Source organism: Phaethon aethereus (genome assembly GCF_964289735.1).
Source record: "Phaethon aethereus genome assembly, chromosome: 5".
Classification (NCBI taxonomy): Eukaryota; Metazoa; Chordata; class Aves; order Phaethontiformes; family Phaethontidae; genus Phaethon; species Phaethon aethereus.
In genome coordinates, this window is record NC_138579.1 from 53132241 (window position 1) to 53157278 (window position 25038).

At 41.0% G+C, this 25038-nt stretch overlaps 1 protein-coding gene across 1 annotated transcript in view; it reads left to right on the forward strand.

The window, feature by feature from the left end:
- LOC309405203 (mucin-5B) overlaps window positions 1-24405 on the forward strand; it is a gene marked incomplete at both ends in the record, with an annotated part of 45884 nt that extends 21479 nt beyond the window's left edge. Inside the window, 31 exons of the mRNA XM_081999917.1 lie at window positions 711-763; window positions 1148-1248; window positions 1545-1696; window positions 3431-3569; window positions 4312-4422; window positions 5187-5366; window positions 5763-5999; window positions 6915-7071; window positions 7254-7382; window positions 7816-7900; window positions 8109-8146; window positions 9217-9372; window positions 10663-10755; window positions 11447-11688; window positions 12207-12384; window positions 12688-12938; window positions 13363-13546; window positions 14099-14291; window positions 14969-15147; window positions 15674-15743; window positions 15896-16017; window positions 16384-16415; window positions 16860-17037; window positions 18024-18128; window positions 18851-18891; window positions 19434-19556; window positions 20481-20576; window positions 21764-21892; window positions 22796-22835; window positions 23548-23671; window positions 24234-24405. Coding sequence (XP_081856043.1) covers window positions 711-763; window positions 1148-1248; window positions 1545-1696; window positions 3431-3569; window positions 4312-4422; window positions 5187-5366; window positions 5763-5999; window positions 6915-7071; window positions 7254-7382; window positions 7816-7900; window positions 8109-8146; window positions 9217-9372; window positions 10663-10755; window positions 11447-11688; window positions 12207-12384; window positions 12688-12938; window positions 13363-13546; window positions 14099-14291; window positions 14969-15147; window positions 15674-15743; window positions 15896-16017; window positions 16384-16415; window positions 16860-17037; window positions 18024-18128; window positions 18851-18891; window positions 19434-19556; window positions 20481-20576; window positions 21764-21892; window positions 22796-22835; window positions 23548-23671; window positions 24234-24405 — 4090 coding nt within the window. The remainder of the gene's footprint in view (window positions 1-710; window positions 764-1147; window positions 1249-1544; window positions 1697-3430; window positions 3570-4311; window positions 4423-5186; window positions 5367-5762; window positions 6000-6914; window positions 7072-7253; window positions 7383-7815; window positions 7901-8108; window positions 8147-9216; window positions 9373-10662; window positions 10756-11446; window positions 11689-12206; window positions 12385-12687; window positions 12939-13362; window positions 13547-14098; window positions 14292-14968; window positions 15148-15673; window positions 15744-15895; window positions 16018-16383; window positions 16416-16859; window positions 17038-18023; window positions 18129-18850; window positions 18892-19433; window positions 19557-20480; window positions 20577-21763; window positions 21893-22795; window positions 22836-23547; window positions 23672-24233) is intronic.
- Window positions 24406-25038: the final 633 nt, after the last annotated feature.

Genomic DNA, 25038 nt, shown 5'->3' on the forward strand with positions numbered 1-25038 from the left:
TTTTGGGGGACTTTCTGGCTTTGAAATGAAAAAGCAAAGTAAAAAACAGTGTCCAACACACCATCCTGCAGACTATTCAAACAAATTAAAATGATCCAGGAAAAAAATGTAAAATCTCAGTTTTTAAACCGATTCTTTTTAAAAAGAGAGAGAAAGAAATTTTTGTGAAAAATACTAAAAATGACATAATTACTTTGCATCTGCAGTGAAAAAAAATTGTCATTTTTCTCATTTTCAACCAGTTCAAGGCAGCAATGCAAACAAATACCAGGGGAAGGCTGTTTTATTCAAACAATTTATTTGTATCTTTAGATGTCTACATAGTCTCTCTCTGTCTTCCAACTCCCATATTTTTTCCTGAGGATTCTAGACTATTTTGTAAACACAGATTCACTTAGTAATTTAAAAGGTCTCTTATTAGAGAAAGTATCATTTCACAGGGTGGAAAATAGATGCTTAGGAAAACTTGATTTAGGGAAAACACATAGGAAACCAGTGGCAGATGAAGGAAGAGTATTTAAGAGATGGATGTCTTAATCTTCCTTCTGGGGATGGTAATTCATGTCTTTGAACCTGATAGCTGTACCAAATATTCATTTTGATAGGAATTTGTTATTTGTGTGACCAGTGAAGAATTACAGTACCTTTCTCTCTAGTGAGAGATAAATGTGCAAAGAACTGATGTGTTTCATTTTATGTAATCTCTTTAGCAAATGCATTCGAGGAAGATTAGACTGCATTGGAGAAACTGTCCTGGTAAAAGGTGAGATTTAGTTAAATAATAGCATTATGGTGTCAGCTAGTATTTATAATGTTTTTCTGTGTTCTCTCTCACTTTCTGTAATGTTTTAGTATCCTGCACATTTTTGCCTTCTCCCTCAAATGTTCTGGACGTTGATAATAGTTGTCTTTGTAAAAATGTCACCAGACTTGCTGAATTCTTTAAAAGATGAAGATATTTCCCAAAGCTTAGAAGTTATCTGCCTCCTTCTCTCCACGTTGTTGATGGGCAGAAATGAAAGCTAATAGAAACTGTACGAGAGACACACGCTGCCCTAAAAATGCTGTGCTCTGCTTTACAATTGCTGATGGCATCCTTATTGATTTCACTAAATTACCTTCCTAAAATGTTTTCTTCCTCCTATAGATTGCCCAGCTCCTATGTATTACTTCAACTGCAGCTCTGCGGGTCCTAATGCAATTGGATCAGAGTGTCAGAAAAGTTGTAAGACTCAGGATATGCACTGTGTAAGGACTTCACCTCCTAACAGGAGCATGGGACAACATGATTGTGCATGTATGATTGTCCTTAACAAATGCTGACAGTAACGTGTTATGCTGGTGACAGACCAGCTATACTGGTTACACAGCCGCTATAGCTACCCATGTAGCTGTGATACTTGTAGTTTCATTGTCGCTAACTTACAGTTATGGGATTTTAAAAAAAATCCAAAAGTTTGGTACCCAGAGCTAGCACCTCTGCTAGTTCCCTGTACTTTCTGTGTATTAACGAGTTGCCTTATTTTGTATTTTTATATATGCAGTATGTCACAGAATGTGTTTCTGGCTGCATGTGTCCTGATGGGCTGGTATTAGATGGCAGTGGAGGATGTATTCCCAAAGATCAATGCCCGTGTGTCCATGGAGGACACTTTTATAAACCTGGGGACACCATCAAAGTGGACTGCAACACATGGTATGTTATTCTATGGAGCCTTGTTTTATATCAAGGACTGTTAAAATTGTCAGTGCATAGTGAGCAAATGGGACATTTTGAAGCCTTCCTCTTCATTGTTAGAGCCATCAGGCTTCTAGTAAAAATAAAAGGTGAAACATTTCCTCTCTGCAACATGCTGCACGAGCCTCCACTTCAGGAGAATGAGTACCAAGATCTTCTGTCAAATAATTTCCATCCTGTTCTGCAAACTGCCTCCATACCAGCTTTGGAAGTACCAGCCTCATCCAGGTTGGTCTGTGGCTGGTTGTTCTACAAGTGGGTATTGAATCCATGTCTGTTGGGCACAGCTGAACCCCAGAAAAGGACTGAATTTAGAGGAGGGAGGAATCGCAATGATCTTCCAGTGACTTCCAGTGCTTCTGGGTGTATAGCTGTCACATAAGATAAATGAATGATCTAGTTGCTCCCATTGCTGGTATAACTCTGCCATAGACTTCACTGTTGTTACTCATCATGGTGGCAAAAATGCTTTGAATCCTTACCCATTATTTAATGAGGATGAGACTGTATAGTCCTGCCAAGACAATGCACCACAGAGGCCATTAAGAGGTTTTATTGCAGTGAGGGCTTTGTTTTTTTATAAGAACAGGAGACACATGGCAAAAAAAATTGAAGTCTCTTTGTCAAGGGTATAACAGCTAAAATTTTCTGTCTGTGGCCTCCTTGAACTGGAGGTAAAATTTGTCAAGGTGTGGTGGTTTGATCTTGGCTGGATGCCAGGTGCCACCAAGGCGCTCTATCACTCCCCTCCTCAGCAGGATGAAGGGAGAGAAAATAAGATGGAAAAAACATGTGAGTCAAGATAAAGGCAGTTTAATAAAGCAAAAACAAAGGCCGGATGTGGAGTAAATGAAAACAAAAGATTTATTCTCTACTTCCCATCAACAGGCAATGTACAACCAATTCCCAAGAAGCAGGGCTTCAGTACATGTAACAGTTGCTCTGGGAGACAAACATCATAATAACGAATGCCTTCCTCCTCCTTTCTTTTAGCTTTTATTGCTGAGCTGATGTCATATGGTATGGAATATCCCTTTGGTCAGTTTGGGTCAGTTGTCCTGGCTGTGTCCTCTCCCAAGATCTTGCCCACTCCCAGCCTACTGGTGAGGGGGGAATGTTGGAGAGACAGCCTTGATGCTGTGTGAGCACTGCTCAGCACTGTTCCAAAACACCAGTGTGTCATCAACACCTTTCTAGCTACCAGTACAGCACTATGTGAGCTGCTATGGGGAAAATTAACTCCATCTCAGCCAGACCCAATACACAAGGGAAGACAGGGATATTATTGGTTCACACCACTGTTGTCAGGAACAGGACTGACCACATGGTACCTCGCAGATTAATATTCAGAAATGGCTGAAGTATTCATTTCTTCACCTTAAATTTACCTCCTAAATCCCCACTGTCTGCTGCCAGACTTAATGATTTTAAAGATATTTGAAGGTAAAAATAGAATAAAAATAAACAAAGTCCAAACATGCCTTGGTAGTAAGCATGAACTTTCTGATTAGTGAGCCATCTCACGGCATGGTCTCAGAACAGTTGAGAAGGTAAGCCCAGAAAAGTCAGACATGATTGTTTTCTTTGAAGTACTGCAAAAGACAAACCTTTGAATTACTCTGCTCCTGTTTGGTGTTAAGGAAAAACCATGTTTCATCCAAAGATTGTGATTCCTTGCATTTTGCCTCCCAGCACCTGTAACAAAAGGCGGTGGAACTGCACAGACAATCCCTGCAAGGGAACCTGCACTGTGTATGGAAATGGGCACTACATGAGCTTTGATGGTGAGAAGTTTGATTTCCTGGGAGACTGTGACTATATTCTAGCTCAGGTATCAATTTTTTTCACTTTCCTATCCATATACTTTTCACAACTTACACTGTAGGGCTCAGACTGAGTGGGCTATCCCATGCAAAATAGTCAACACTGATGAGCAGAGCCTACTCCCCTCCTCTTGTACCTAGAGCAGATACCAGTGAGATTTTCCATACAAAAGCAATGCAATTAACCCTCAGAAGTGACACAAGAGGGTACAGTGTGATCCTAAATTATTAAGTCCCGGGCTGGACAGCGCTTTCCTGACATAATTAGAACATCTGCAAGGGAAAGGAATTGGTGTGGTGTTGAACAGCTAAGTGTTTCTCTCAGCCACCCAAGACTGACAATATTTTTGTTGTGGCAGACGCATGTAGAGGTTAATGTGTGAGCCTGGTGTATAATAGTTGCATGTAATGAGACAGTACTCCATGAGACATTTTTTCTTCCCCAAATTACAGTTGTATTTGCTAATTTTAAGAAAAAATATTTTTACATTTTTGGCTGTGCAGGACTGATGCTATGAAAAGCTCATTTTTTCCTTAGGTTTTCTCTTTTAAATTCCTGGTCAAATATGAACCTGCCACCAAGTTGGTTGCCACCAGATTATTCCAAAATGCCCAGAGTTTTGGTGAACAAAAAAGTGACAAAATAACAGAAGTCAGATTGGTGTGTCATTCATTTAGAGCTCCTGAAAATGTATAAGGCTGGTCTAGTTGTCTGAAAAGATCTAATACAACATTATCTATTTTTCTAAGGATTTTTGCCCCAATAACATGGATGCTGGCACCTTCCGAATTGTAATTCAGAACAACGCCTGTGGGAAGTCACTCTCCATCTGCTCCCTGAAGATCACACTGATTTTTGAGGTTTGTCTAAAATTGGTTATAACTGAGGAGCTGTAATTTTTATTTTGTAGCAGTTAGTGTAGTATCCATTTATATTCCAACTCACTTGCTGCTAGAGAGTACCTATGGAAGTCAAACAGCCAGAAAGCAGAGGCAGGCAAGCTGGGAAAGGTTTAGGCATTTGGTGTTAACAGGACTGGGCACTTCTGCAGGTGAGGGGAAAGAAGCAGGGAGTCAACAGCACCCCATATGTGTGCATGTGTGTGTGTGTGTATTTGCATCTGTGGCATTAGAGGTATACAAGTGATTGTAAAGTTTTTAGAGGAGCATGTTTCTCTACCATGGTTTAAGCACAGGGCAGATGTAACTTCAGAGGGAAGAGTTTCTTACCTCCAGCTCAGGCTTAGCATCTCCCCAAAGTATACACAAAAGAGATTTCTCCCATAGTGGGGTGGTGAGGGGATGGTGAAACAAAGCAGTGTGACAAGGGGTATTCTAGCATGCTGAATCACCCATACACTCAAGAGCTGCTGTGCCAGCAAAACAGATTTTGTCTAGAATGAGAGCAATTTCTGTGGCTGTGAGGTAAGACTTGTCATGCAAGGGCAGACGTTTCCCACTGAACTCCGTGGGTCTTGTCTGTGGCTTACACATCTGGCAATAGGCCAAGATGTAGTGTAAAAACTACAGAAAAATAAGATGGAAGACAAAAGGCAGAATACCAGTGCTGTTACAGTAAGTTTTCTATTCAATTTCCTTCCATACAATGTACCTGTTCCTTGCAGAGCAGTGAAATCAGGCTGTTGGAAGGAAGAATTCAGGAGATAGCCACTAATCCAGGAGCTGAGAAGAATTACAAAGTGGATCTTAGAGGAGGTTATATTGTGATTGAAACAAATCAAGGGATGAACTTCATGTGGGACCAGAAGACTACTGTTGTCGTTCACGTGGCACCATCTTTCCAGGTAAGTATGGCAGGGACTGAGAGTTATGATCTCAAACTCAAAGTTATGTACCCAGAACTGGAGCCCCAGTTTGAAAAGCAGAGCTTGGAAAAGTGTTGGGTTAAGTGGATGAGAAGAAGCAAGCAGCCCATGTCTTGTGTTTTATTTCATTGTTCAGTCAGTATGAAACACTCTGGAATATTTGTAGCTAGAAGTAAAGCCAGATGCTTTGCAGTATTGGAGGGTTAACAGAGTGAATTGCCACTTGAAGTCCAGCTTTTTCTAATCCCTATTTTGATGGCTGTTAAGAAATTTGCATCTATTTTGCCTTGGCCTGTTCTATAGTTTATTTCTGTCAAACAGTTGGCTGCACTCAAAATAACCAAATTGTTTACTGTGCCTACGCAAATCACTCAGGGAAAAGTCTGTGGCCTTTGTGGGGACTTCGATGGCCGCTCAAAGAATGACTTCACAACCAGAGGGCAGTCTGTGGAGATGAGCATCCAGGAGTTTGGAAACAGCTGGAAAATAACAAGCACCTGCTCAAGCATAAACATGACAGACCTGTGTGCTGACCAGCCTTTCAAGTCTGTCCTGGGACAGAAGCACTGCAGCATCATTAAGAGTAACATCTTTGAAGCCTGTCACAGTAAGGTAATCTTGTTCTCTCATCCTGAGCAGTTTCACACTAGGTATTTGTCGCTATTATGCAGCACATTTGCACACAAATTTTTACTATCAAAGGTTATTACACAGCATCCTCCTGTACAAGGGCTACCTCCTTTAAAACCTCAGTTTACAGCTATGCCAGCTGAATCCTGTTGCACAGCATTCAGGAAACAGCAGTGCCTGTTTTGAGCAACTGAAGACAAAGAGGGTAACAGTTGGCTACCAGAAGTAAAAAGTTAGGTATCAATCTGTAAAATCTAGAGATAAGTTAGCATAGGACTGTTTGTATGGGGATCCTTGGGAAAAAATACTCAAATTACCTAGAGTGATATAATTATTTGGTTTATTTTAGACACAAGTTGAATTAATCTAAACAGAAACAAGGCTAATAATTCTTAATGAGAATATCTATACAATGCTTCAGTGCAGTTTAATAAGCCATTTTAAAAGCAAACTTGACTTAATTTCCTTGGTTAGTTCTTGTGGGCACAGGTTAAAACACGAGATAACTGAAGTTCAATGGAAATAGGATTTCCTTTTATACTCGTTTAATCACTATCTCTCAGTTAGAGAGTGCACACACTATATAGTTGAGCTAGCCCAAAACAAGGTAGTTCAGTCCTGCAGAAATTACACTGGAAAGACATTTTGAGCGTAAATGCCAATATTACACACATGAGAATGAGAAGATTTAGAGTCCAATTCTACCAGGCAGGTGAAAATAAAAAACTGCCTGTTGTAAAATATCATAGCGCCGTCAAGATAATCCCAGTCTGTCACAGACTCAGCCTGGTTCTGGCAAAGAAACTGCCAGTGGATGGCAGCAATTCAGAGCCCTTTCTTCCATTAAAACAGTGCAGCAGGTATATCTATGGTAACAGACCTGTTGCTATTTTGCAGGTGAACCCAATACCATATTATGAATCTTGTATTTCTGACTTCTGTGGCTGTGACAGTGTGGGAGACTGTGAGTGCTTTTGCACCTCAGTTGCTGCTTATTCAAGAAGCTGTAGCAGAGCTGGTGTTTGTATCGACTGGAGAACGCCTGCCATTTGCCGTAAGTATTGCACTGAAAATGCACTCAGAAAAGCAGTGTTCCATGTGCTCGGGCACATGGGCGATAAAGAAGAGCAGAATACACTGTGCATGCGTGACTTAACAAGCTCTTGCTTACAAGATTTAGAAAATAACTCCTGTCTGATGTCTGAGACTTGGAGGTTTTTTATTCTTCTGTTCCAGCTGTGTTCTGTGATTATTACAATCCGCCGGACAAACATGAGTGGTTCTATAAACCCTGTGGAGCCCCTTGTCTAATGACGTGCAGGAACCCACAAGGGAAATGTGGGAACTTGCTGTACAGTCTAGAAGGTAATTCTTGCTTGACTTTGATGCAGTTTATGAGAGTTGAAGCCATTAGTCTGGTTTTAAGTGTCTTAAGAATCAAGGTTGATGAAAAGCTATCCCATTTACTCCAGAAACTCATTGACCATGCCTCACCCGGGCTAATTCCCTGTATGACGGTGCCATTCATAGCATAATTTGCCTGTTGCCTTTAAATATGGGGAGAGGTAAAAGGTCATTCAGTCTCAATTTGCAAAGAATAATCATCTGTTGACAGAGTTAATCAAAACTTTTGGAAGAGAGGGAAAAAGAGGAGGTGGAAAAATAATGTGTAGTATAAAGAACATTCATACTGGGATCACGTTCATTTTGGGATCAAATCTGGATCTGATAGAGGTATTTATGTGCTTTCCCTGGATCTATGTAAAGCAGACTAAGAATGCTTTGTTTGACTTTCCAGGCTGTTACCCCGAGTGTAGTCCTGACAAGCCATATTTTGATGAGGAGAGCAGGGAGTGCATCTCTCTCCTTAACTGCACTTCATGGTAAGTCAGCTGATGATGAGAGAGGTAGAATAGGGCTGTAAAGGACAATGTGGCAATGTTTGGTTTATGTTCATGGGCAGTGGCAATTGTCATTAAATCCTCCAGGGATAGGCTTTTATGTAAAAGCAGATACTGTTGCAGACATTGTTATTCCCCATACTGATTCAAGCCAATAAAACAAGTCTTCTCCTTTACTCTTTATCTTCAGTGATCCTGAAGAGAAACTATGTGCTGAAGACTCCAAAGGTAACTTTTCACCACCCTCACCATTCATTACGTGATGATAGGACTGAAACAACCCAACATCACATGTTGCCGCAGGCATATTGGTAATAGGACTCCAGCTAGCTAGTTCAATAGGTGGATGCACAGCAGTACAAATATACTTTGATAAGCAAAATTCAACCTTTGACCTGAAGAACTGTCTAAAGGATAATCATAGGGAGGAAGGAGAGAGGTGTGAAATGTGGGATTCATCTCACCCAGGTAAATACCAGTTCTCCACATTTATGCTTCCTTGGTAGTCAGTGAAGACAGACAGAAAGTAGTCTGAAGCAGACCATTCATGGTACTTGTTTTAATGAGCGCTTCTAGAACAGGGCAAATCTTGTAGAGGTGCTATTTCCTCTAATTTCCACTAATTTCATAATAAGCCTAGACAGCTAGCTTATGAGAGGCATGTTCATGTGCCTAAAAGACACATTTGCTTAAGGTATGGTATCATTTTATTCCCATATCTAGGAGAAGCCACATCCCAAAATGCAGGGTGACCCAGTAGACAACACATCTTCAGTTTTGCTGATTTTGTTACAGTAATAGATATATTCCCTTGGGTTCCTGAATGTGCATTCACCAAAACCTGGAGAGGTTCTCATATATTTAAATGAAATTGTTTGTCACTGCATGTTCCTCATGAGTGGATGGAAATGGCTGTGCAACACCTTCTGAGCCAGTGTTTTATCGCTCAGCAAGGCAGTAATCCCAGTCACATTCCCTGCCAAGAAGGAACGCACCTGTGCTCCATGCTGGGTGAGGACAGTGTCAGTTCTGATGCTTTCACCAGCCAGTAATTACCCTATGCAAGCTGACTCCACAAAATGCGAGCAACAACAAAAATCTAACCCCTTCTAAATAAATGAGGTAAAGTCCCAGTGCAACTTCTCAAGCAGAAACTGAGGAAGTGTTTCAGTCAGGTAATTAATGTTTGATGATATGACCTACAGAAGGGTAAATCCAGAGGTTGGTTTTCTTTTACTCTGTATTTATATTACAAGTGTTCCCCTGTTACTGTGGAATTTGCTCTTTTGGTGCCTCAGATTGCCTTTGCTGCTACAATGGAAAGACCTACACCTTAAATGAAACTGTATACAGCCAAGTATATGGGACTGAGTGCGGCGATGCTGTCTGTGGCCCTAACGGAGAGATCATTAAAACAGTCATCCCTTGCAGAACACCACCCACATCAGCACAAGGTAATAAATTTATAGATGATTTGGTGGTGATTTTATGAAAGTCCGTAATGGTAATAAGATTATTCCATCTTGGAAAAAATCTCCTACTGCATGTCGAGGATAAGTGTAGAATTTAAGGCAGTTGCAGGTTCAGGAATGGGTGCTCAGAGCTTGTGGATCTCATGGTGGGGACAAAAAGTGTAATTTTTATAGATTCTTACTGTCAATGGGGTAAAGAGAGAATAGAGGGATTCAGTCATTTTTCAGTACAGCTTTTACAATAAACTTGGGCATGCCACAGTTGACACTCTGGTGTTGCTAGTCTCAATATTTCATACTTTTAAACCTTATTTTTCTCCTTCTCATCACCTATATCACACTATGGTTCTCATATTGTACTTATTATAAGTAAGTATATAATACTTAAGTATTATCTATAAGTAAGTATATAATACTTACTGTATTTTCTGCATTGGAATAAGTCAGTCTCAAATGGATCACTGGAGCAAGAAAATAAAGCTGCCTGATGGTTTACTCCCTTCCCAAAAAGAAATTGCAGGGGGAAGGGGATGTGAATGAACAGAAAATAGGAAGGAAAAAGAAATAAAGAAAAGCTGGAATTTTGCCACATGATTATAGCAAAGAAAAATAAATGTCTAAAAAAATGTGTGTTATCCTGGTAGCAAATTGTACAGGGGGGACAAGGAAAATTAAAAGCTAGCTTTTGTACTCAAGTGAGTGGAAGAGCTAAAGACTTGATGGTAAGCCTGTGTGTTTGGTATTTGCTAAGTATGTTAACAAGAGGAATAAGAAGTATAATGGAGTAATAGCTAGGAAAGGAAGGACTATTGTAAGCAGAATGTAGGTGGCATAGTAAAGTGTCTAAATGATCTGGCTGTATTTAAACCAACAGATTCTTCACAACAAGGCATTAAAAGGCAAAATGGAGTGCCACTGAAAATCACGTCTCCAAAATCAGGTGAAGTCCCTCAGGATTAGAAATGTCAAAGAAACCTTAAATTGGAATTAATAAGCAACAGTAGAAGGGCAGTTTATTGTATACGATACATAAAAAATAACTACGAGGGAGAGTGTGTGTATATTACTCTGATAGCTTACAGTGCAATAGAGAGAGTATATATAAATACAGAGAGGATGGGTTTAGTGTGTACCTGTACAGAATGTGGTGGAGCTATAAAATTATTATTTTTTCCCTTTTTTTTTTGTGATTGGAGAGAAAGTAATAGATGCCATAGGGCTTGGAAGTAGAGTAGCAGAGGATTTGAATATTAATAAACTCATTTCCTGCAGAACCACATATGCAGCCTGTAACATCTGCAATTCCATCGTCAATGGTAGCCACTCCCTGCTTCTGCAGTAACAATGGACAATTGCTACAAAAGGGTGAGAAATCAAACACGTTTTTTTCTGCACCATCGATGTGGGAAGATGTACTGATAGGTAAATGTGCTTCAGCAAGTGCTCATTCAGCCTGCTGCAGTTACACATTACCACACGTTGTTACATCTTTGAACTGTAACACCTTCAGAACTACAACTCTTTCATATCCTATAACAGTATCCTGCTTCGGATATCCCTGGTGTAAGGAAGCTCACACCAGATGCTACCTTCAATGGACTCCAACACAAACCCTGAATTGCAAACTGCTGAACATGGGCTTGTAATCCACAGTCATATTCTAAAAACTGGAGGGAAGACTCTTCTTCATCTCTTAGTAGCTCCTGAACCACCTGTCTCCTGGTCTTTGTGAAGACCAGATTGCGCTCAGTGATGTATTCAGTGTTCTCTCCTCTTGTACTCATTTTCAATTCCTGCTAATGTACTTAAGAGCAGAATTTCAGAGCCTGTGGCCCTTCCTCAGTCTTTGCCATTTAGATGAATTGAGCCCCAGTTCAGCCATTGAATTCAAGGAGTTGCAGGCAGACAGTCACTCCTGAACGTGGCCATTGGGTACAGGCAGACCCACCTAGTCAAATGCAGGGCTGAGTATGTGGTCGATCGGTGATGCAGAGGCCTTGAGAGTTACTAGTTTCATGCACAGTCCAGTGCTAACAATCAGGTTTTGTCCTTGCAGGAGAAAATGTTTCTCTGCCAGTGAATATATCAGGTCGTTGTGCCTACTCCCTTTGCAATGCATCGTGTCAGATTGAATTAATTTGGGCAGAGTGTAAAATTGGTCATACTGAGGCCCTCAAGATCTGTGATCCAGACTTCGAAGCTTGCCCACCAACATCTGCTCCCAGTGCAACAAGCCAGGTTCCTGCTTCCATGGGGACTCCTGTGAGTGATTGTCTCGGGCTCATTCCTCCCAGAAAGGTGAGCAACTTGAAAGAAGAAAATGTGTTTCATCAGCTACAGCATTGCCTGCAGCCAAGATTCAGTGTTCTCTTCTGATTCTTGGTAACCACCACTACAGATGGACTGTAGGTGTGGCTGAATTAGATTATTTAGAAGTATATGAGAAGACCCCAAATAATTAAGGGAATAAGTTAAACATTCTGTTCACCTGAAACATCTAAGTGATTGTACATGGGCAGAGCTATCTGAGCTGAACAAAGGCTAGGAAACCACATCTGGCAGTGCCCCATCATCAGAATTGGTCAGGACCTTAATACTGAGTCCTATACAAAATGTTATAGAACAGAAGTAGATATCAAGGCTCTGTTGATTGCTACATGTTTCATATTGCCTGGCTTCCAGAGAAAGAGTAGATAGCAAATAATGCCATCGTAGACAATTCTCTGAATGGGGCGTAGTTGCTGTGTGTGATTTTAAAGATTTTGTTACATTATTTTGTTATGTGCCTCTCCTCTCCTTTTTCAATCCATCAATAGTTTAACGAAACATGGAACTTTGGAAACTGTCAGATTGCCACTTGCCTGGGAGAAGGAAACAATATTAAACTGTCCAGCATGACTTGCCCTCCTCAGCATCTGAAACTCTGTGTCAATGGTTTCCCATTCACGAAACGCTATGACGAAACTGGTTGCTGTGAAGTCTTTGAGTGTCAGTGTAAGTACGGCAGCAGGAGAATTCCTGAAATTTATGTTATGTTCAGCTGGGCCTCAAGAAAGATAAGTCTATGTGGTCAACATCTATATTATGTTCGTACTAATTAAGTAGGATCTGATGCAACAGCAGTCCCATCTAAAACACTGGCTGTTGAGAGCAGGTAAGAGTGCCCTTGCTAGGCTAATTTTTCTTTATCAAACTGGTTATTTCAGCTCTCACCGAAAGCAAATAAAGGAGTTAAAACCAGCTTGTACTTAGAGAAGCTCAGAAACCGAACTTGACATCTGTTGCTCTGTCTTCCAGGTATTTGCAGTGGATGGGGAAATGAGCATTATGTGACTTTTGATGGAACATATTATCATTTTAAAGAAAACTGCACCTATGTCCTTGTGAAGTCAATTCATCCTGACTCTCACAGCTTTTGGATTCACTTAGACAACTACTACTGTGGTGCTATTGATGGAGCAATTTGTTCAATGTCCCTTCTCATTTTTCACTCCAAGTCTGTTGTGATTCTGACACAAGCAATGGAACATGGAAAAGAAACAAACTTGGTAAAGTATTGTGTTAAAATGAATTCTCAATATTATTTTGCTGTAGTTGCATTACTACTACCAAATGTCCTGTCACGACAAAGGATGAAGCTTGTAAAAAAATGGAATGGGTAGGAAATGCAACGCAATTACATTGCTTGCTTTCTCTCTCTTTTTTCCTTTGTGTCAACAAAAATTTGTATATTCTGAAAACTTGGGAAATGATCACATAATCGAAAGTTGTGTTTTTCTTCCTGACATGAGTATTCAAATATAAATTAGAACATATCAAAAAGGAGTCATAGAAAACTACTTAAATGACTGCCTTTGTCAGACTTCATTTGGTGCATCTGAGGTCTGAATTTGTGCTGCTCTAGTTTCCAAACTGTATACCTTACTCAACAGAAGGATGTCCATAGAGACCTTTTGTTTCTCTTCTTTTTAGATTTTGTTTAATTATAAGAAAGTTGTTCCAGACATTTCCAAGAATGGTATCAGGATAACCAGTTCTGGCCTTTACGTCATAGTTGAAATACCTGAACTAGAAGTTTATGTCTCCTACAGTCGACTTGCTTTTTACATAAAAGTCCCTTTCAGAAAGTTTTATAATAATACCATGGGACTGTGTGGTGAGTGTCCTCATCAGCTGATTGTAATGAAATGTAATAAATTTTACTCCTTCTTTCTCTCATCCCCTTGTAAACATCTGTAAATTCTCGAAACTCCACTTCTATTTCTCACAAATTTTAACAAATTTATCTCTATTTGATGGAAAGATGCTGTCAGGAAACAGTTTTAAGTCACTTCCTTTCATTCTGTTCTCAGTCTGTTGATGGATGGAGATAGGCTCTTTCTAAGGCCTTTCTTTTGATAATGTCTACTCAATATGGGAATGTATGAATCTGGAGAGTCCTGTGCTGGACAGAGACATCTCAGTTGCTTTAGCCACCAGGAGAAATGCATCAACCAACACATCAACTCTGATTTTCATGAGTAACTGGCAAACTATTTCTTCTAGCCTTCTCTTCCTACAAATAGTTCTTGTGAAATTCATGCAGGACCCCACATGTGGTTACCTTCTCACAAGGAGGAGAACTTCCCTCCAGGTTTTCCCTAAGCAGCTTCATCTGCACCAACTGTCCTGTCCTCGAACTGTTACTTTGTTTTTATATTGCTACCAGGTACCTGCACCAACCAGAAGTCTGATGATGCTATGAAGAGGAACGGTGAGGTTATTGAGTCCTTCAAAGAGATGGCATTAGATTGGAAAGTCCCAGACCCTACCAACAGATACTGTAATCCAGGTGTCTCAGAACCACCTCAGATTGAATATCATCAGCACTGTGAGCCTTCCAATCTGTGTAAAATCATCTGGTAAGACAACTCCCAAAAGTGCCAGAAACATAAGTCTACAAGATAATTTGTGGACTTCGTGACTTTGGTGAGCTGCTTATGGGACATGATGAAAATATGAAGTCTAGCATGCCTTGGAAAAATGAGCAGTGAACTGATGTGTGGATGTTGCTGAGTTTGGCAGATATTTTTCAGCTGCATCATCAAAATCAGTGCTCCCTTAATAGTGTCTACTGCTTGACACTCCCTCTGCCTGTCAGTTCTGGAGAAGCCAACCAGGAACTAGTTATAATATAATATCTGAAATCTCTGGCTGAAAAGGAACACAGTCAGAATATAGTAAGCAATAGTGTACGTCTGTTTCTAAAATTATTTTGTAGTTTAAAACAGGATTGTCAAACATGTTGACAGAAAAATATCAGCATATAGAATTATAGCTGTGAGCTATGCAGGAGACTTTCCTTTGCCTGTATCAGTCCAACATAAAATTGCTTTCTTTCAAAGCATTTTAAAGAATGGGAGGTAAAGCTCATTCTTAATTAAACTCTGTGGGTTTATTGCCTATCAGAGCAATTTGTAGTTGTGTCTTTACCTTGAGGCTTTCTCTGGGTGGTGATGGGTTTGTTTCTGAGTTGAATTCATCCTCAGAAGTAGCCTAAAGAAGTGAAATGTCATGTCTGTCTGCTTGCTTTGCAAAGGAACCTGACGGAGTGCCACGGCGTGGTCCCCCCACAGCCCTACTATGAGGCCTGTGTGGCCAGTGGGTGCTCAGAACGGCACCCCAGCACCGAGTGCCAGAGCATGCAGACGTACGCAGCCTTGTGCGGGCTCCATGGGGTCTGTGTGGACTGGAGGAGGCAGGCGAACGGGCAGTGTGGTAAGCCTGGGAAAGTCCTGCTCATGGTGAAGTGACTCCGGTCTGTCCTTTCCTCACCTACATGCCTGCTTGTAGCCTCTAAATCGTCAGGCTTCAATCTTTCCTGAGCTGCTGTGGACCTGAGAAAAAACAGGAACAAATCAAAAAGGTTGTTCCAGCCCAGAACTGGGGCAGAACAAGTGTGAAACAGGCCCACAGTCTCTACTAAACAGCTCAGATGAGGAGCCCTGTGCGTTACCTGGAGCTTCAGCACTAGATGGCAACACACAGCTTCTCTTGAAGTGCTTTGCCGTGCTCAGGGGGACACAGTGGTTCAGGGGTAAGCTCTACTGCTAGTGTCGCAAGCACCTTGCTGAATCCATTGACCCCCTCTTGCTGCAGCTGCAGGGATCCCCTCGCTGGGCAGGAGCCTGGGTCGTGCAGACCCGTGGGGCGGGCTGCATTAGCGTGTGTGGTTCGTCTGTTGTGTGCCGAAGGGTATGCATGGGTCTGGGCTTTCTAACCTGTGTGCTGTAATGCTCCACAGAGGCCAGCTGTGCTCAGGATCAGGTATACAAGCCATGTGGGGAAGCAAAAAGAAACACTTGCTTCAGCAGGTGGGTCATTTCCTAAAGCACTTTTCAAGTCCATAACTTGAGAATTGCTGAGGAAGGCTGGAAGTTCACATTCCCCTGGGATTTGGGTGTCTGATGGCCCCGGAGCACATTTCTGCTTCTCATTTTTTCCTGTTTATATTCTAATTGTGCAGAGAAGTCATTATGAACACCATCCCCTCCCAGAATAACACACCAGTGTTTGTTGAGGGATGCCACTGTCCTGATGGAAAAATGCTGCTGAATGATCACGATGGCATTTGTGTTTCTGTCTGTGGTAAGAAATAATGTAAATGGTGGGATGGGAAGTGGGGATAAGGTCCTGACTAGAAGTGCACATTAGGGGAGATGTCTGAGTACAGATGAAATGGAGGAGACCTTGATACTGACCCTTTCTAGTTAGGCTGGAAATGTTTCAGACTGGCAGTTTCTGCCTGCTCTTTTGCAGAAAGCACAAGTTTCAAAAGAACAAAGAGGAGGATCTTTAAGATGTTTTGGGTACACAACCTGTGACTTTGCACTCTGGATCTCTCTTTGTGGTTGTTTCTCAGATTTTGAAACCTTCCTTCTACTCCTGTCCTTCTGCTTCTGTTGTTTTCCCTGGTTCTGTTATCATTAAAGGTATCTGTAATTCATTTTATAGGTTGCACTGCACAAGATGGGTCAGTGAAACAGGTAAGAAAAAGGAAAATACTCTTTATACTATAGCTGGGTTCTGTGACCTCCTGTAAAAATGACTGCATGAGTTTCTTCTTTTGACTCTAAACTTAAATACCAGTGAACTGCAGTGACAGTGGAAAACAAAACAGCAGATTTTAACTCCAGAACTTTATTAATCACTTGAGGTACAGAAGCAGAAATAGCAGTTTGTGAGAATCGTTCTTTCCTGGTAGAACTACCAAGCTTCCCTTCTGGAAACATGCAACCCTGCAAAGGAAGGTGACAGATAATAGCGTTTTTTCTTACTGTTCCCTTCTCCCCCCTCTGGGATTTGAACTCTGATTTTCCTACATAACAAAGTAGAGCAACCCAGCCCTACACTAGTCTTGCAGCAGGCATTCATTAATATAATGCTTCCAGTTTTTTCTCTCTGAATTACTATCCTTATTGTTTCCACAGCCTAGAGAGGCTTGGGAGCACGACTGTCAATACTGTGCTTGTGATGAAGCAACGTTGAATATCTCTTGCTTCCCCCGCCCTTGTGTTAAATTTCCACCTATCAACTGCACTAAAGAGGGCTTTGTACGCAGAATAAAAACGCGTCTTGATGACCCATGCTGTACAGAAACAGTCTGTGGTGAGTAGTAATTCAGATGTCATAATGTTGCATCATTTGCCTTTAGCAGCAATCCTCAAGTGAGATCTGGTACCCCACACGAATAATAAAATAAACACACGAACGGTCATTTCTTTCATCTACGTGACAGGAGCTCTTGCTATCAGGAGACACCTCCTCTGGTCCAGATTGTGCCATGACCCACCAGATACTTACATTGGAAAATCCCCCATGGAACATTGGGATCACCAGGTGCTTCACAGGATCCTCTGGCTCTTGTCCCTTCTGAGATGAGAGTGTGATCCTTGCACAGATCCATCCAGTAAAGGAGGATGTGCTCATCTTCCAGGCTCCCCCAAGGTCTCCTGTAGAGGTTCCTGATATATGTTTGCCCTCACCTTTCCGTTTGTTTCCTCCCAGTTGCAAATACCCACCACAACACAGGACTTCCTCATCAGCTGGCTCTTAACCCTGGCCATTCCCAGCATCTATAGGAAGATGCAAGACAGGAGATCCTGGCAATGGTGGTGGGATGTTTTTCTGTCGCTCATCCCTTCATGCTGCCAGGCAGTGGTCCATTAGGCTCCTTGGATGCCTTGAAGGAGCAGTGCGCACTGTCAGGGTGTTTTGTCTAGCATGTCCTAACCTTTACATCTTTGGCTCTCATCCACTGCCTCTTTATCTTTTTCACTCTCTGACTCATTTACCTTTATCTCAACTTGTTTCTCTGTCATTCCTCTGAGATGAGGGTGTTTAGGATTTTTAGAGGTTAACATCCAGTGGAGGAAGAGAAGCAGGAACAAGGGACAGAAGCATATGTCCAGGGAAGAGCTTTACAATACAGCAAGTTCAGAGATACTTCACCTGAACATTTCCCAAACTCCAAAAATGTGTTGTTCAAGAATCTTCTATTTCTACCCAATTTCTTGGATGTTCAAGCTTTGGTCTGCAAGTGACACTACTGGATGGAATACTTTGGCTTACATTAACTCTGTTGTCTATTGCAGAATGTGATATAAAAACCTGCATTATCAACAAAACAGCATGTGATTTAGGCTTCCAACCAGTTGTTGCTCTATCTGAGGACGGTTGTTGTCCTATCTTCTCCTGTAGTAAGTACCATGTTTATTTAAGGTGTTTTATTTATTCCTTGAACTATTTAATTTTTTCTAAATGAGTCAAAATCATAAGCAGTAACCTCTCCCCTTTTCTCTCAGCCTTTACAATTGCTGCCTTTTTTTTTTGGAGGTGGAATAACTGATGTAGATTCTCTGTAGCTAGTATTCAGTGAGTTAAGTTATTGATCAGATATTGAATGTCGGTTACATTGAACCCATTCCGAAGCTCTGCTGACAGATTATATTTCCAGATTCACATACATGACCCAGCTTTCCCTTGGCTCTGTTACCAGCAAGGTGGTTAACAGTAAAGAAAAGTTCAACTAATTACAAGTATGGGTAAAAAAAATGAGGTAAATAGATTTTTCCATATAAATATGAGGATATAGAATTATCCCCCACTTCATCCATAACATAGAATCATAGAATCATAGAATCTTTGGGTTGGAAAGGACATTTTAAGGTCATCTAGTCCAACCCCCTGCAATGAGCAGGGACATCTTCAAGTAGATCAGGTTGCTCAGCAGATATTACCTGTGGGCTTCTGAATTAGCACCATGTACTAGTTACTATTTTCCCCCTTTTGTGCAGGCTATTAAGGCTAGTGAATTAGCTCAGCTCTACTCTTTGTCTCCTTTAAATTATTCACAATTCAGAGATGAGTACAGTAACTGTTTACATCATTTGTAGCATATCCTTTTCATTTTTTCTTACAGTACCAAAAAGTGTATGTGTTTCTGAAGGAGTTGAATTTAAGGTAGGTCTTCTTCCAGACACTTCTTTCCACAAGTTAATACTGTCTGAGTCAGAATTTTCTGAAGCTGTTATTGTCAACACTCACATAAAAAGCAGGATTAGAATGGCCCATAATTTTTCCATGCCAGTAGTCTTATGCATATTGGAAATGTTACTGAATACATAACGCTAGAGACTAGTAGCTTGCTTACTAAATGAGAACTTACCTATGTTTTAGAGTCAAGAAGGCATAATTGTGAATGAATATAAATTTTACATCTCATTGGATGTTGTAAGATTAATTATTAGGTCAAACGGAGAGAAAACTGATGTGTGGAATTTATGAGAGAACTCATTTAACGCAATTAATGCACTTGGGAGTGTCAGGCTTGCGTTCATTTTGTGATACTGACAGTATGAGGTTTTAGAGATCTGGAGGTATTAATTTCAGGGAGTTGCTCCAAAAAATAAATCCCAAGCACAAGCATTCATTTTTGATAGGATGGATGTTTATTCTAGAACCCATTGAACTGTTGCCATGGCCTGTCTCCTCTATATTTCCAGCCTGGGGCAATAGTGCCTAAAAGCTCTTGCGAGGACTGTGTGTGCACAGATGAACAGGACGTTGTGACAACGACCAACCGCATCCAGTGTGTTCCAGTAAAATGCCAAACCACCTGCCAGCAGGTCAGTGCTGCGCGCTCAGCCTCCCTGACCATAGACAATGGTTGTTGAGGGGATGTACTGTAAAACTGGGGTAGTATAACTGCTTCCTCACTGAAAGATAGTGGGATACAATCTTCTGATAGATTTTTTGTAAAGTCCTTTTTAGGGTGCTGGTTAATTTTGCTCTAGCAAATTTAAGAGGTCACCCTTGGGAAGGTGCCCTGAGGGAGAACAATTGCAAACCTGTTAAAAAGAAGTCCCAACTGCTGAAAGATGGTATTTGTGCCGTTCTGTTGGTGTGGCCATTGTCAGCTCAAAAATCAAGATTGTAAAGAAACTGCACAGTGGTTCATACATTTCCAGACACTTCTCAGTACTGATGAAGCTGAGAGTGCACACAAAGTGTTCAGGCTATTACTGAATGTAAGCAAAGAGTGGTTTCTTTTCCATTCTTGCCCAGATGAGGCCAGACCCACCACCAATCCTAAAAATGGATAAAACCATTATCCTTTATCCTGGAGACAGATACACCCACACCCACCAAGAGACCAATGGGAGGAAATAACTAATGCATGATCTTCACATGTCTGACAGCAGCAATTCTTGTGCTCATATCAGACCAAGCACTGGTGGTAGATTGTGCAAGTAATCATACACTGAATCAATTTATTTGACCTGACTTGTGTGTTAGCCTGAAGAAGAATAGCCAATGACAGGGTCTTCGTGGTAACTGAAGTGCCCAGAAGTTACCATTCAATAAGGGAAAGAAATTGTCAGCTTTAATTGTCAGGCTTGAAGTGGTTCCAACAGGTTTCTAAAGATGACAGAAATGAAACTGGAGGGTTGTCTCATTTCTTCTGCCATCTCTGGTGTGGCTTTGATCCAAAGGTGCTTCATGAACAAGATATCAGGTAACATGGTTAAATGGAAACTTCATTCCCACAGGGCTTCCGCTATGTGGAAGAGGAGGGTCAGTGCTGCAGCCGGTGCCAGCAAGTGGCATGTGTGGCAAATTTTCCATTTGGCAATGTGACCATTGAGGTAAGCATTCCCTTGCTCTGCACACAAGGCTGAATTATCAAAAAGACCTCAGCATTTTTTGAACCAGTGTCATATATTTTGAGGCTGGGAAGACCTCTAGGAGATTTAAAAATGCCAGTATTTCCAAAGTAAATGTAGACATTTATACAGCTGCTGTCTGCTGTGTGCATCTCACAGGCACCACTGTGATGAAAATTATGCATCTCTGGCAGGAATGGAAATCATATTACTGCCCCTCCTCCTGACATGCAACAGAGAGAAAGAACTTGGAGGGGATGGTGACATTGTGTAATACTGCTCTTGCAGAGATACGTGATCTGGGTTCACATCATACTGCTCCGATCTGGAAAGTGTCAGTATCTTGCTCTGGAGATAGTGGGCTAAAGAGGGTGAGAGAGCTGATATAGCTGTACTACCACTAGTTCTGAATTTGCTGAGGCAGAAATCAAAAGTAGTGCTGTAGTGTAGCTGTGACTTGGTAACATACGCAGGTAATACATCATGTCTTCTGAGCGTAGCATTGTGTAGACATGGGCTGAGCCTCAGGTTAGCTCTTTGGTTTTTTTACAGCCTGCTACTCCGATGAACGGTTAATGATGCTGTCTCAAACCAATGACTATTCTCTCATGTGCTATTGCTTCTCTGGTAGCTCTTGTGTTCCGCATCTTTTCTAGTTCATCTTTTTATTCCTCGATAATTTATCTTGCAAGCTAGCTTTTCCTGTGCAAATACACAACTTTTATGTTTCCATGAGGAAGCTTTACATTTATCCTTTAACCTCTATTATGAAGACCTTTCTCCTCTTTCACGCGTTTTGCTTTTTTTCCATCTATTAAAAAAGAAAACTGTGGAAATCCTTTAAAAGAGTTATCTTTCTTTTGTGTATATTTTATTCCACATACTTTAACACACTTACCTTCTGGCATTTCTGTTCATACCTCTATGCTCATTCTGCCACGAGTTTTTGATTCTTTCTACCTAGGTGGCCACAGAAGGGATTTTGCATAGTCTGGTAGTGGGTGAGCTTGGTACGTAATTTACAGATGTGAGTTCAAGATATCCCAGCACTTTTAGAGTGATATGAACAACCCAGTCCCTCTGCCAGTTCATTAATTGTATTACTGTTGTGTTATTCTATTTTTATTGCTATACTACATTGGGTTGGTTTTTTTCCTGTTTTTATTCAGGTTGGAAAGAGTTACAAAGCTCCATATGATAACTGTACTCAGTACACGTGCACTGAATCAGCGGGCCAGTTTTCCTTGACTAGTACAGTAAAGGTCTGCCTACCATTTGAAGAATCAAACTGTGTACCAGTAAGTATTTTAGAGACAGAAAGAAAACCTTCTGGAAGGAGCCCTGCTGCTGGTCTGGGAGTTTTTTTTATTATTTTGAATGAGCCATTGATACAATGATTATTTCTTGATCTTTCTGAACTGATCATCCTTGTTTGAAGAAAATGTACTTTTTCATCCCTGAATGGAGTGTCCTATGGAAGTAAAAGAAAACTAATTGCAAACAATCCACACATTTTACTTGTTGTGGAATAAGCACCAGAACTTGAAGGAAAAGCTTTTTGGAGCAATACAAAGGTGGGATATTTTGTCACTTGAGAAACACCAGTGTTATGAAATGCAATTGAGCAAACAGTACCTCACCATGGACCCCTGGGGGAAACGATGAACACAGCGTCTTCTGATACACAATGCATCACTAAGCAACAAAGTGATACATGGATGAGCAAGGTGTATCATTCATGCCCTGGCTTTCAGTAATTAGTGGTTTCCAGTAACTTTCAGAGGCATTGTGGGGCTTTGCAGCAGATCTGAAAACCAAAGAAGGGGCAAAGACAGCCATTGACTTGAATTAGCTTTGGGGTAGGTTCTGTGCTGGTCAGGCTGTTCAATTCCAGGAGCAGCTGTCATTCTCTGGGACTGGGTTTTTTGTGCTGCCTTCAATAGGACCTACACAAGGTCAGGCATGTGTTACAGGAAATCTTACCTGGCTTGTGAGAGTGTATATAGTTTTAAGAAAATTCACTCCCTGCCTTGCTGGATTTTTTTAAAGAAGTTTTATATATGTTTGGTAGACAAATAGGTCTGACGAGGAATCTGTGTTGGTCAGAGATGAGGAAATATACCTGAACTCTCATCGTTGCTACTAGCTGTTTAGCAATGTGTGCATCTGAACTGTTCTGGTTATGTTTGCTTTCAATACAGGGGACAGTTGATGTGACTTCAGATGGCTGTTGTAAAACATGTGAGTGCATTAAATTACTGATTCCCTATTCCAATACTGTTAAGTTCTCCCTTTGTAGTCCTGTTTCTACATGCACTGTGAGTCTGCAGTTTCCAAAGACTGGAAGACTGTTCTTACAGCAGCAGAGCTGTTTTGTACCTCACAGCTGATGTTAAAAATCCACTCACAGCTGCGGCTAAAAATCTGCCTCATTTTTCCAATGCTGACACGAAAATTCTTTGATCTCCTTTTCTGTTTTTTTTTTTTTAAACAACTGAAACAATTTTAGTTTGAACCATACTCCTGATAAGAAAATTTGTAGAAAAAATGCTCTGTATTCTTCCATCTGGAAATTGCATGGAAAAAAGAGTCTTTTTTCTGTACATCCACCCTTAAATCATAGGTTGTCATAGAGTTACAAAATGTCATTTATAGGAATTTTTTTAAAAAAACCAAACCCTTCATGTCTCCTTTAGGTCTTGGTTCAACAGTATCTTTACATGAACTTAGACATAACATTTAAGCTAGTCCACAAATAGAAAAGTACCTTGACCAGAAGGAAATTGCTTTGCTGAATTAGAGCCTCTTTGCACTCTCATTTGTTTTTTTTGGTTACGCATTTAACTGTAAAAAGTTTTAGTAGGATGATCTGCCCTTGGTTTCCTAGCAGATACCTTTCAAAACATTTACTCCCCAGCCTGAAGGAATCTAACAGAAGTGTTTTCCTGTACAGGTATCGACCTGCCACATAAATGCAAACGCAATGTGAAAGAGCAGTATATCGTCCACGACAACTGTAAGTCAGCTGCTCCAGTCCCAGTGCCCTTTTGTGAAGGGACGTGCAGTACCTATTCTGTGTAAGTAGGAAACCCTTCTTTGCCCCCTCCCATGTCTAATCTTCCTGGGTTCTCATCACCAATGGTCTGCAGCTGTTTGTCCCCTTCCTGCTGTTTAAAAGGACCTGGTTGGGAGACTGGGCGTGCAGAAGAGCAGTCATTAGCAATGTGACTAAATGTCTTTAGAGTGCCTTGTTTTAGTTAGGAAAATAGGTCCCTTCAAAAAGATACCAACTACATTTATTAACTACCTGTTCTTAAACATGTCCTTATGTGGTTTTTCAACAGCTCTGGTGTTTAGTGGAGTTTTTTTCCTGCTCTTTGGTCTCTGCATGAGTTATTTATTCCTTTCTGTCTTGCCAGAATGGGCCTAATCCAAAATCCACAGAAGTTATTAAGTACTAGAGGATCTGGCCCTGTGTGGCTAGTAGTGTCCTGGGGAAGACTGTTATGAATAAGCAGAAAAAAGATAGGGAATTTTGTTCCTCTGCTCCTTAGAAGTACATCCATTTGGAGCAGCAAGTATAGATCAGTTTGGGAAGACAACAGGCAGCAGACTCATGTGCAAATCTCATTTCTATAGGTATTCCTTTGAGGCCAGCCAAATGGAACACAAATGCATTTGCTGCCATGAAAAAAGGAATCATGAAGTGAAGGTGGAACTGGTTTGCTCTGGGCGTAAGACAGTCCAGTTCACATATGTGCATGTAGATGAATGTGGATGTGTGGAAACAAAATGCCCAAAGAGAACATGAGCATAAACTAAAGGAAATATTTCAGCTCTCATTTAATGCTTCCCTAGCAAGTGAGTAGTTTAGAAAACAGCTGTGAGTAACCTTCAAATGACCATACTTCTCTCTTGTGCTTTTTCCTTCTGGTGTTATATGCAGTTATGGAAATTAACTAAAGATTTTACTCTAAATGTTTGTAGAATAAACTGCATTTCAAAGAGGACTTATTCTCCTGTTTCAGTGATGCTGCTAATGGGGCAAGGTAGCTCATGTCTTTAATCCCATAGTTACATATAAAGCAAGGTTATTACAAGACACTCTAGAGAGAGCTGGTGCCTTTCAAACATCCTGCCTGAAGAAAGTGCACCTTATAAATAACCATAGCCACATGCATCACTTCATTTCCCTTAGAAGAGAAACAGCAATCACTTCCACAGCTGCGGTTCAGTCAGGGAGGCAGGACTCAGCTCCGGGGCACATTTGCATTCTTCTTCCCAGTGGCCCTGAAGCTACTTTGGCTGTGACTCTGGGTCACTGGAGGAAAGCAAGGTGCTTTTTTCCCTTCTGCACAGTGAGCACTACATCAGGAGTGTAAAAACATGTTTTACATATACGCTACAAAATTACTATATTTGCACCCTTATTGTGAGTCCTTAT